An 11,224-nucleotide genomic window follows, 5' to 3' on the forward strand; every position below is an offset into this window, starting at 1 on the left:
TGATTAAATCCAAATTCACTAAACTTCTTCTCTAGAAAAAAAAACACACACGTGCACAAAATCATAAAAAATTGCAAATTTAACTCATCCAAATATAAGGTTGCAAACAAATCAAATCACTCATGAGTCGATCACGAGCAGCTCGAATCCGAGTTTGACTCGAGTTCGGTCAACATTGAACTCAAGTCGAGATCAAGTTGATCAAATCGAAATCAAACTAAAAAATATTAAATTCGTTAGTTAGCGAGCCGATTTGAGTTCAATTTTATATAAATATATATTAATAGTAAAATTACATATATATTTTTAATATTTTATTATTTGTTAAAAAATTTATTATTTTATTCATTATTTAAAAATAAAATTATCATTATTATTTATCTCATCACCGATTTTTCAAGCTCAAAATTTTTCCATATCTATTTTGCTAAAATGAATTGCTCTGCCCGACTATCTAAATCTATTCCAGGTTTCTACTGCTCCAGTGTTAGATTCGATACCGCTCCCTGCATCCATTTCCTCCATTTTTGTCAAAATGCCCCACCTACCTATGTCAACTTCAGGTGCACTTCTTTCACTCTAATACTCTAAAATATATTTACTTGGGAAGATTTGATGCCATTTGGGTAGTTTTTATTTTAGTTATTTTATTGTGTTTCAAGAAATAGATGCATGTATATCTTGTGAAAGTTTTAGGCTTTTTTTAGTATACTACAAATTTTTTTGGAAAAAAATAAATAGAATAAAAATTTGTTTGTAGGATATAATATGAGGATACTAGTTAAAATCATGTTGAAAATGGGCAGAAAATTTGACGTGCAATATGAGAATGTAGTGGAAAGGCGTAATCTTTGACAGAAAAACTGTGATTAGACGAAATCAACCAGTTGGTGGGCCTGTGCTTTGTGTATGCGTTGCTGCTGTGTTTTCAGAGCTGAGATTTAGTGTGAAAAGATGCATTTGTTAACCCTAAAGTTACCATATAAATTCGCTAGATTATATGGTGGGAAATGTGGTTTTAAGGATGAGGGGTTAAGCTGGTTGGGCACTTGGGCTTGAGTTTTTGGAAAAATGAAAGCAGAGGCTCCAGGGAAATTGTCTCTCCTCTACCTCCTAATTGGTCCATCTGTCTTTCTTTAAGAGGAAAGAAACCGAAAAATGCCAACTGATTTAGATTTATTCAAGAATCTGGCACTTCAATTTTTCTCCTGCCATCTTGTTGGAGAAGAGATAGATTAGGTCACGTTCTTATAGCAAAGGACGGACTGGAATGCATGAATTTCTGGGAAGCACTGCTATTGTTGAGAACCTGGAGTAGGAAGGATTTCTGGGAAGTCCACTTAAAGTCGATTCTCATAAGTCAGACTTTAAAATCAACTTTCAAGACATCAACTTCCATTTTTTTTGGAAGGCTTGTATTATTTTTCTCTTATTTTGAATGAAACAAGTGATATTTCAGTAAATAGCCCTTAAGCTCAGTTTTGATATGTATGAGGTGATACATTCGACCTCATATCTGATTGCAGATATGTGTCAATTATCTTTCTACTTCGCCTAGCTGTTAAGTTATAGAATCAAGTAATTACCTCAAGAAACATTGTGTAGAGGTACAATGAAACAGAGGATTACCTTATGCAGTAGCTGCAGACAACTAATGAGAGCCAAATTTTGATGCAATGTATACCAAATATTGCTTCTCTCATGCTGAGTATATTATTCTGAAACAAAAATATTGGTTATACTTTGGGATTAAATACCATGGAGAAGGTTATTAATAGCTTGGGTTATTTTAGATAATTGATTAGTCTGTTTCATGCACTCCCAATCTATAATTGACAGGCTGTGTTCTGAGGTTTTGAAATGATCAAGCATGCTAGTGTATACAAAATTAAGATGGAAAGTGTTGTGGGATGCTGTCGAAATTTTGAGTGTCTCGAACAATCCTTTTAAACGCTATGATTTTTGAATAAATTGTGGCCGCATTGTGCCTGTGGCCGACTCAAGAGTTTGTATTGCGTGTTCTTGAGTTATTCAAGGAGTTGGATTTATGTAACACTATCTCATAGTTATTATGTATCAAGGGTTCATAGTAGATTTACAGCAGTTCTATTTAGCAGCTTCCACACTTCTTTTCGGTTTCTTCAGGTCCATTTCTCGGGCAAAGTTGGAATATTTCAATTTAAACATATAATGTTAATTGATAGCCAATAAGTATATAGTTAAGTATTTTTTTTGTATGAAAGAGGTGGAGGACTTGAAAAAACTGTTTCTAAGGCGCACAAGTGTTTTTCAATTCGCTTTCTGTAGAAGTGTCCTGCTATGCTTTTAGTCTACTTGATATTCTCCGAAATGTGATCATATTGCAGAAGCAGTAACTAGCTACATTGTAACTGTATTCAGGTTGAAGAATTCTGTAACACTGAAACTGGGGCAGAAGTTACTTCCTACGTGTGCATCAAAGACAAATCCCTCAGAAGGATCTGATAGGAAGAATGGCGAAACTGCCCGAGGCCCTCCATTCCTGACCATTTTGGCTGGTTTTCTTGTATTTTTCGTTCTATGTTGGATCATTGGATCTATTGTACTGTGGCTCATTGGTCTATTTGTCCGCGCACCTCCATCCAAATGACATCAAATTTGTACTTTATGTAGGCAACTTTGTTCAATAGCTAGGTTCACTTTTCTTGACCATCGCTTTGGAATCCAATATTTTCTATTTCCAAGCATGAAATCACAGAATCCCTTTAACAAACTGTTCATATTCGCAAAGTGTAATGCAATTCACTCTGGAGACTTTGGCTGGCATTGAAACATCAAAAGCTTCCTTCTTCAACCAGACCACTGATGAAAGCCCCCTTTTACTCTACCTTCTCAGCATGTTCTGATAATTTTTTTTTCTTCAGCAGTGCTCATTTGATGCCACCATTTTTTCTGGTCAAAAACATCAGGGATCTAGATCAGATTGAATATGAGCTACCATTATCACACAGAGAACTCTACCACTGCCACTTCAATCCCTCTTTAACAATCACCCTTTACTATTCCTCATCTGTTTTTGTGAAATTGGAAAACATTCCCTACCCAGCTTACCCATCGCTCTTGTCATTTTGCTTATTCATCATGATTTAAGTTGCCGAAAAGCATGATTAAGTGAACCGAGTGTGGAAAGGGGGCTTCTCTCTGAAGGATGGAAATGCCCAAGCAACAAGAATAAGAACCATGTAATACCCGTTGCTGAAAATTGAAATGCACCATGTCACAACCCTTCGTGGGATGGGGGATGTTTACTATCTATTCTTATTAACAAGGTAATTAATAAAATTAAAATTTCTCAAAGAGTTGTACAATTTTCTACCAAAATATTAAAACAACAATCTAAATTACAAATCTATTTGGAATCTTTTCCTTGCACTTCATGATTATCATCTGCAAAAGTAGCTGTAAAATTACGTCTTTCATTGGAATTTGCTGTGATGACTGGCATCCACACATCAGCTGTACTACTCAGGAGAGATCGCACCTCTGGATCTGAGGATATCATTTTGTCAACATCATCCAGTTTTGAGGACAGTTTATCCAGCTCCTTTGCTATTTCAATCTAAATAAAAACACAATAAACCAACAGAGGTGAATAAAACAGTAAAAGCATTATGCCGGCAAATTATACTGCTGAGAGCTGTGAAACAATCAATCTTGTCTTCAAAGCATTTAGTTGGCTGGCAAACGGCCTTAAAGACTACCTCATCAAGATCTTGCGCAGATTTTGAAGGGACTTTAGTAACCTCCGATCCCAAGGCTTCAATCTTGGCACGTAATTCTACTTCCTCTTGATTGGTTAATGATTCAACCTGTAAAAGTTTGTCATTAATGGTCTTAGACAGAACAGAATACATCTCAGCTGAATCCCCAATACCAAAAGAGAAGTGCCCAACTCACAAATAAACTGTGCTAACACAGTTTACCAACCGAAATGTCAAGAAACAAATTAGGCAGGAAGAGATTATGACCCAATAACAGTCAAAGGCATCTTAGTATGCTGCATCTGAATTTGAGTCATGAGTTAGTAAAATTTGTTGAAGCAATTTTTACTTATGTATGGTTTTATCCTTCCTAAAAAGTTGTTCTCAAACACATCCTACACAGAAGAAAAGGTTTATTATGGTATACACCCTTGGTTAAGAACTTCTCAAAGAGCTGGGAAGCTAATCATGAGCTACAAGAGGAGAAAAAAAAATGGTGGCAATCCATAGCAGGACTCTTAATCAGATATTTTAGCCAGCAATAATGGGTTGCACCTCACTTCCCTCCCAATCTCTCTCTTCTTCTTGTCAAGATGAAGCAATAGACCAGCTTCTTTTCATATTTATAACCTTCCCTCAGATGGGGATGGGGTTGTTGGATGGTCATTAAATCACTTTAGTAACCCAAAGGAACCATTTCTAAGATGCAAAATGGCTTTAAAGGTAAGAATTTTGGGCTCATACTTTCATTCAAACCAATTTAATAATAAAATAATTCCTACCTTACTCCAATAAAGAAGTGAATTTTGGTTAAGGTATCAAAGCTATGCAGGTCATGGATGGACAGTAAAACAATCGATAACATTTTAAATTTCTATATACTTGTGACTGAAAACCTATGTATACCCCACAAAAAAGAAGTTCTTGGTTTAAACTTTTGCACATAAAACCCTGAACCTGCAGATAGGAACATAATGCCTCTTCAATCTTCACTACAACATATACCTTTGAATCCGTTAATAATTACAGCAATGGCAATTACAAATATTTATATCTCAGTACCCTCCTTCACCAAATTGGAGATTTTAGACCTTAAAGTCCAAAGTGCTACTCAAACCTGGTAGCACCCAATAACCAATCTGAAAATAAGTACTATTAAGCATATTCATATTTGGAAATGTCAAGTGTTTACCCGAATTGCCAAGCAGCAGAAGAAGTGCTAAAGTAAAAAATGTTGAAGGCTAAGCTGGATGCAGTATGTGCAGAAAAAGACAACGTATAGTATGAAAGGGCAGAAATAGCTAAGTGCTTTGCAGGATATCGCTTCTTTCTCTATCAGTCCCAATAATTCAACAAGAGCACAATCTGAACCAAGCTATTACCTCCCAGTCCTTTGTGAAGTATAGCTCCCTAAGTTAAATAGAAAAGTGCAGCTGCTGTCAAGCTTTGCTTCTTTTCCTTTCACTTAAAAGACCATCTCAACAATGTATACGTTCCCCAAAATGTGTCCCCATTAAGCTTACTACAACAATAAAACAGACTCTGCAAACTCCAGTAATGGGAGAGTCAAGTAATACGTGAATTGCAAAAATTGCTCCTTAAGCTCGAGAGAAATCTAGCCACCAAAACAGCATTTCTCAACGTGAGGCACACTACAGATATCCATCCAGCAATGCAACAAATCAACACATGTTCTTTCGTTTACCATTTTACATGTAGATTACCAACGAAAGGGCTGCTAATACCTTCCCATCAAATAGAATATGCAAACAAACTCACTGTTACCTTGCTGGCCTACAGGATTCCTAAACTGTTCTACTCTATCAGAAAGACACCCATAAAAGATGACATTTGTAAGAAAGGTGAACCCCTTCAACATCACTTGACAAAATAAGTACTTAGAGATCTAACCTCCCTAGGTGCACCTACTTTGGTTGATTGCTCAATATCATTTTCAATCTTGGTCTTGTCTGTATCAGAAAATTGAGTGCTGAGGAAGCAAAAATAGAATGAAGAAACCAGTGCTAGTTCCCACTTCTAATTTGTGTGCCTTGTTAAAATGTAGAGACTAGAGAACATAGTAACTCGTTCTTCAAATATTCTTTCTATACAGTAGTTTTATACAAGTTACATATCTAACCAGAAACTTACTGATAGACTTTGGATCAATGGCAGTGTTGGAGATGTAAAAAGAAACACTTGTGTGGGTATACAACATATGGCTAGAGAGGCATCAAACACACTTTCCTCCATAGTGAAAAACTACAGACGTGATAATTTCAAAAATCATGCCCATAAATCCATTCCTAACTGAGTCTTTGGACAGCACTCCAAATTCAAAGCATGAATGGGAGCATAAGGTGACACGGGGAATTTATTCAGAAAATTTCTTCTGTTTTGGATGAGCTGTGTTTAAAAGACTAATAGTCATCTTAAATGAATCAAGAACTTATTTTTATCCCTTTTCTCAAGGAAGAACTTAATAAAGCACTATACTAACTATCTACATCACCAGTTGAAGGGATTTCAACCAACAAGGGCAGCTAAGAATCAAATTAGAATTGGAGCTGGAATTGGATTCACATTCTACTAAAATTGAGCTAAAATTTTGTAGTATACAATTCAAATTCCAGTTCCAAGTATGATAGGCCCTATTTTCCTACAAAATACTTTTCCATTTTCACATCAACTGAAATTCTCTCAAGGAACCAAACACATCATCTCCTTCTTTTAAGTTATTCGACTTACATGCAGGATTCAATCCTCAATGTCTCATTTCCTCCCTTCTCCTCCCCTCCTAAAAGCTCGGAAAAAGAATATACATCCAAGACGTACAAAAACGAAAAAATCTTGATTACACAAACAGAAAAGGAAAAAGGAAAAATGATAACAGAGCCTATTCAGAAAAATCCAGAATCAAGCAATCAAGAAAAACCAATAAAAGAACTTAAAATTGACGTTGACCAAAAAAATCCCATAAAGAAATCTATCTACCTGAACTCAGATAAGGAATCTTTAAATCCCAAGAAAATATTAATTCCAAGTTCCGTGTAGAATGCAGATACCTGTTGGAGGAGACTGGACAGGAGACCAAAGAGCTGAGCATCAGCAGGAGGAGAAGGTGCTTCTTGTGATGATTTACCTTCTGCCATTTTCGCGATTGCAGAAGATTTCTTGGCAGAATACCCAAGTTTCCTTTTGAGAAAAGCCAAACACGGGCTTATTCAGTTAATGGACAGTTGGAGACCAGAGGGCGTGCCCCGGTTAGCTGAATACTCAAGTCTCTTGTCTTCATTTTTTTTTAATTTCTTTTTCCTTGTGGGAGATTTTTATTCTTTTTTTCTTTTTTTTTTGGCCTTTTTGAAAGTTATACCCCCTCTTTCTTTTTTTTTTTTCTTTTAGCATAAGTAGGAAGACTCGAACCCGAGACCTCTCACTTACACTCCCTCCTCCCGTATCACCCAATCGAACCCTCCCCCTAAAGTTATACCCTCTCTTAATCCATTTTTTTTTTTCATCCAATGCTTTTTTTTTTTCATAGAAATTGATTATCCACCATCTCGATAGCATAGCAAAATAAGAGAGTAAAAATATACATGTTATAATGAGATTACCTACCTATTTAGTTGTCTACCTTTAATAGATAAACGACATTTGATTCTTATTATTTTAGCAAATTTGTTAAGCATCATATTTTCAATTGTTTACCTAAATTCTTCTTAGTATTTATGTTTGTGTTTTTATATATTGGAAACAAAACAGAAGGAAGCACATTTAATTATGACCAATAGGAATAATTACAATTATATGGTCATTTGATGAAGATTTTGATGTTTTCCTCATAAAAAACTATGCTATAGGAACGAACAAAATTTTGAGTATTTTAGCACTAGCAAAACCAATTGCGTTCTCCAATATGAAACTAAGGTGAAAATGGTCTTTTTAGAATATAAGAAAAAATTAAAAAAAAAAATCTAACACTTTCATTTACTTTTAAGCATAAGATATAAGATAAGAATGGGATATTTCTTGGTGGTTGGGCCTTATCTTTCCTATCAGAGTTTTGCTATCAAGTGCAATATGATTGAGCAGGGACGGGTGGCACAATCCCATTAAATTCTTTGGGTAGAAGTAATTCATTGCTGAAGAAAGTAGAATGAGATCATTGACAGTAATTGGCCCTGTTTGCCACTTTGGTGGTCCAGTCCAGGTATTGCCAATTGTTTGCTAACTTGGTAGTTTCCTATCCCAATATACAATTTGTTCCAAAAAAATAAAGGAAAATAGATAACATAAGAAGGTTTTTTAAAAAAAATTTTTTTTTTTTCTAGTAGAGAAGTGGGATATAAGAAGTGAGAGAGGGAGGAAGGCGAATTAGAATTCAGGATCTCTAATTCTGGGACTTCTACCTAATAAAATGAGAAGTAGAGTAAAAGCATATAATTTTATTATTATCAAAAAGTGAAACACCTTGGTCTGAAAAGGAAAAAAAGAAAAAAAAAAAAGCCATCATCTTCTTTTATGGCAACCTAAAGCTCAACCTTTTTTTTTTTTTTTGTCTTCATATTTTATTCTATTGGTGAGGTGTTGTTCGAGTGGTATATGAAATTAACTAGGTGTTTGAGCAATGTGGACAAAATTGATTTATTTCTTTAGTTCATAGAATCCAAAAGTCCCAATTTAGTTGGTTGAACTTGAATATTAACTAAATGATTATAAAATCCTTGGCTCCACTCTCAAGCTATCTTTTTTTTCTTTTTCCCCCTACATTCTTGTGAGAGTAGGAGTTTCCCATAATAAGATATACAGTTGGTGAAATTAAAATTTTGTTTAGCAAACCTTTTGTTGCACAAATAAATTTATCAATGTAGTACTAAAAAATGTGAAGTTCCATGAAGAGAGTTTTGCATTCACAATGCTCACAAGACATTTATATATACCCCTAAAATAATACTCCCTCCGTCCCACTTTGATAGTCCTGTTTTCCTTTTTCGTCTGTCTCAAATTGTAGTTGTATTTTAATTTTTCTAAAATGCCCTTATTCAATGTAAGTTGTTGTTACTATAAACCTACCCCATTTAATGAGAGTTGATTCAGTTTTTACCATCAATTCAAATTCCCATAAAGCTGTACTCTATTTAATGTGAGGGTATTTTAGGAAAATAACAATCTAAATTAATTGTTCCAACAAAGTTAACTACTTTTTCTTAAACTGTGTGAAAAAAGAATTAGGACTATCAAAATGGGACGGAGGGAGTATATATTATCAAATATCTTACACTAGAAAATGTGATCATGAGAATCTGCCTGCCGACTGCCTTACTCACTTGGTCATATGCAGTGGTTGGCGCTGAGGATTTTCTAGCCATGGTAATCTGGCCATATTCCCGATTTTAGAGTCATATTTACTCTGGATAACTAAGATGAGACAAAATGGGTTTTTGATGTGAGAGAGGTTTGACTCTCACTCGTCTCTTTCGCCCAGTGAGAGTCAAACCTCTCTCACATCAAAAACCCATTTTGTCTCATCTTAGTTATCCAGAGTAAATATGACTCTAAAATCGGGAATATGGCCAGATTACTGGCTAGAAAATCCTCAGCGCGTGTCGAAGTCAAATTTGTACAAAAACTAATGGACCCAATTTGGGACACCTATGAAAGCAGGGATAAGTAACTCTGTAGGGTACATTTCACACACCGTGAATTTTTTCATATTCCATCCACGCATTGAATTTTTGGCCCAATCCTTGATCAATTCGGTCAAAACATGTCATATGATCACAAAGCCAAAAATACTACCAAGAGTTTCTCATTTCGTCGGTCAAGCTTTTATTTTTCTTTGATGTTATTTCTACTGCTGTCATCTTAGCATTGGTTGCACATTCTAGTGCATGGTGATGTCATTTGACTCATTTTTGCCCTATGTATGTGCACAAACTATGGGACTCGGGTCATGGACAGTTGTTGACAATCATTCGATCGAAATGTTGTAATATTTTCTCGATGTTTCGTAATTTCACATGGACCACCCGTAAAATTTCATAACAGACACAATTATTATTATGCATGAGACGCGCATGAACAATAACAAAATATTGCACACAAACTATGTTTCGTAATTTCACATGAACCACTTGTAAAATTTCATAACAGACACAATTATTATTATGCATGAAACGCGCATGAACAATAACAAAATGTTACACACAAACTATATATGTTTCGTAATTTCACATGAACCACTTGTAAATTTTCATAACAGACACAATTATTATTATGCATGAAACTCGCATGAACAATAACAAAATATTACACTTCTATTGTAAGTATGTACAGGTAATTAAAAAATAATTACAACTTGTTGAAAAAGTGGTACGCTATTCTGATCCGTGCTCCGAGTCCCAAAGAATGTGGGTCCCAAAATCCCAATCAAGAAGGAAGTTTAATAAGACTGCCTGCTTGGCCATTTGGATTAGCTTTTGGACATATCGTATACTTTTGCTATATTATGTTGTGCATGGTTTTTAGCACTAATCCCTTTATCTAAGAGTGCAATTCTTGAAGCTTTCTTGTCCTTGTCCGTGGAAAAGGCAGTTGATGACTGTGTGATGCTTTTTTAAACAAAAACACAATAATGCACAAGATAGGAAGTCGCCTTTTAATGAGATAAGATATGCCATTTAGTGTGGAATAATCGTTTATGGCAAAGGGCTAGTGCGGCCCGGAAGGAGAATAGGTTCTTTTTGCATAAAGGACCACAAGAATACGCAACAAATCAACATTCTTTTTTGCTTTTAAACCCCCAAGCAACGTATACTTTTTCACAAAAAATGTTACTATGTTTTACCATAATAATCCACTTTATGCAGTGAAATTTTGTAACGGTAAGGTTTTGAACATATGAAATCACCTAATTTTACTCCTGTTGTTAATCTTAAAACATATGAACTATTACACATTAATGGTTTATTCAAATTTGTGACGATGGCAAGTCAAACTTAGTATAGGAGCTCACGTAAATCAAGAGCTTAAAATAATATGCATTTTTTGATTTTGTTTTTGATTTTAGATTTTTTTAACGGGTATTCAATGAGCCATCGTTAGTACATTGAGATCACATCTATCCTATAACACCTATTACATGAATTTACATATTAACAATTATTACTTTATCTTGTATTTATATATATTTTTAAATTAATTTTACTTTTTTAAAATATGAACACATGAACTCTATCATAACGTGCCGATTACAGATTGTTTTTTTTTTTAAAAACGTTGTGTGAATAAATGAGTTACACTCACTATATCGTTGTATAAATTTAAAAATATGGTTGTTATCCACGAATTGGCATTCTTATTCCTTGGAAGCTGCAATCCCATTTAAAACTCATGAAATTCCTAAACCTCAAACAAATAGAAACCGACCAAAACTGTGTGAATTTGCTACCCAATTTCATGGAAGTTAAAAAAAAAACCTTAAT

The 11,224-nt window shown here is 34.7% G+C and overlaps 1 protein-coding gene and 1 long non-coding RNA gene across 2 annotated transcripts; one reads left to right on the forward strand and one right to left on the reverse strand.

The window, feature by feature from the left end:
- Positions 1 to 422: 422 nt before the first annotated feature.
- On the forward strand, positions 423 to 2,691 carry LOC113732175 (uncharacterized). The gene is made up of 2 exons (XR_011840569.1): positions 423 to 563; positions 2,401 to 2,691. It is a non-coding gene; the product is annotated as an uncharacterized lncRNA (long non-coding RNA).
- Positions 2,692 to 3,347: 656 nt separating this feature from the next.
- LOC113732176 (uncharacterized) lies at positions 3,348 to 7,002 on the reverse strand. Its single transcript, XM_027257825.2, has 3 exons — positions 6,806 to 7,002; positions 3,741 to 3,848; positions 3,348 to 3,598 (listed from the first exon to the last, which is right to left on the reverse strand). Exons 1-3 carry the CDS (start codon positions 6,890 to 6,892, stop codon positions 3,389 to 3,391), a joined length of 405 nt encoding a protein of 134 aa, XP_027113626.1. The 5' UTR covers positions 6,893 to 7,002; the 3' UTR covers positions 3,348 to 3,388.
- Between the last annotated feature and the right edge of the window lie 4,222 nt (positions 7,003 to 11,224).

This window comes from Coffea arabica, chromosome 2e (genome assembly GCF_036785885.1).
Source record: "Coffea arabica cultivar ET-39 chromosome 2e, Coffea Arabica ET-39 HiFi, whole genome shotgun sequence".
Classification (NCBI taxonomy): Eukaryota; Viridiplantae; Streptophyta; class Magnoliopsida; order Gentianales; family Rubiaceae; genus Coffea; species Coffea arabica.

Coding starts and splice junctions, on each gene's coding strand:
- LOC113732176 (XM_027257825.2), bottom strand. CDS start 6,892: ATGGCAGAAGGTAAATCATCACAAGAAGCACCTTCTCCTCCTGCTGAT. Junction 3,849..6,805: donor TGTCCAGTCTCCTCCAACAG/GTATCTGCATTC, acceptor AAACTTTTACAG/GTTGAATCATTAACCAATCA. Junction 3,599..3,740: donor CTGCGCAAGATCTTGATGAG/GTAGTCTTTAAG, acceptor GTTTTTATTTAG/ATTGAAATAGCAAAGGAGCT.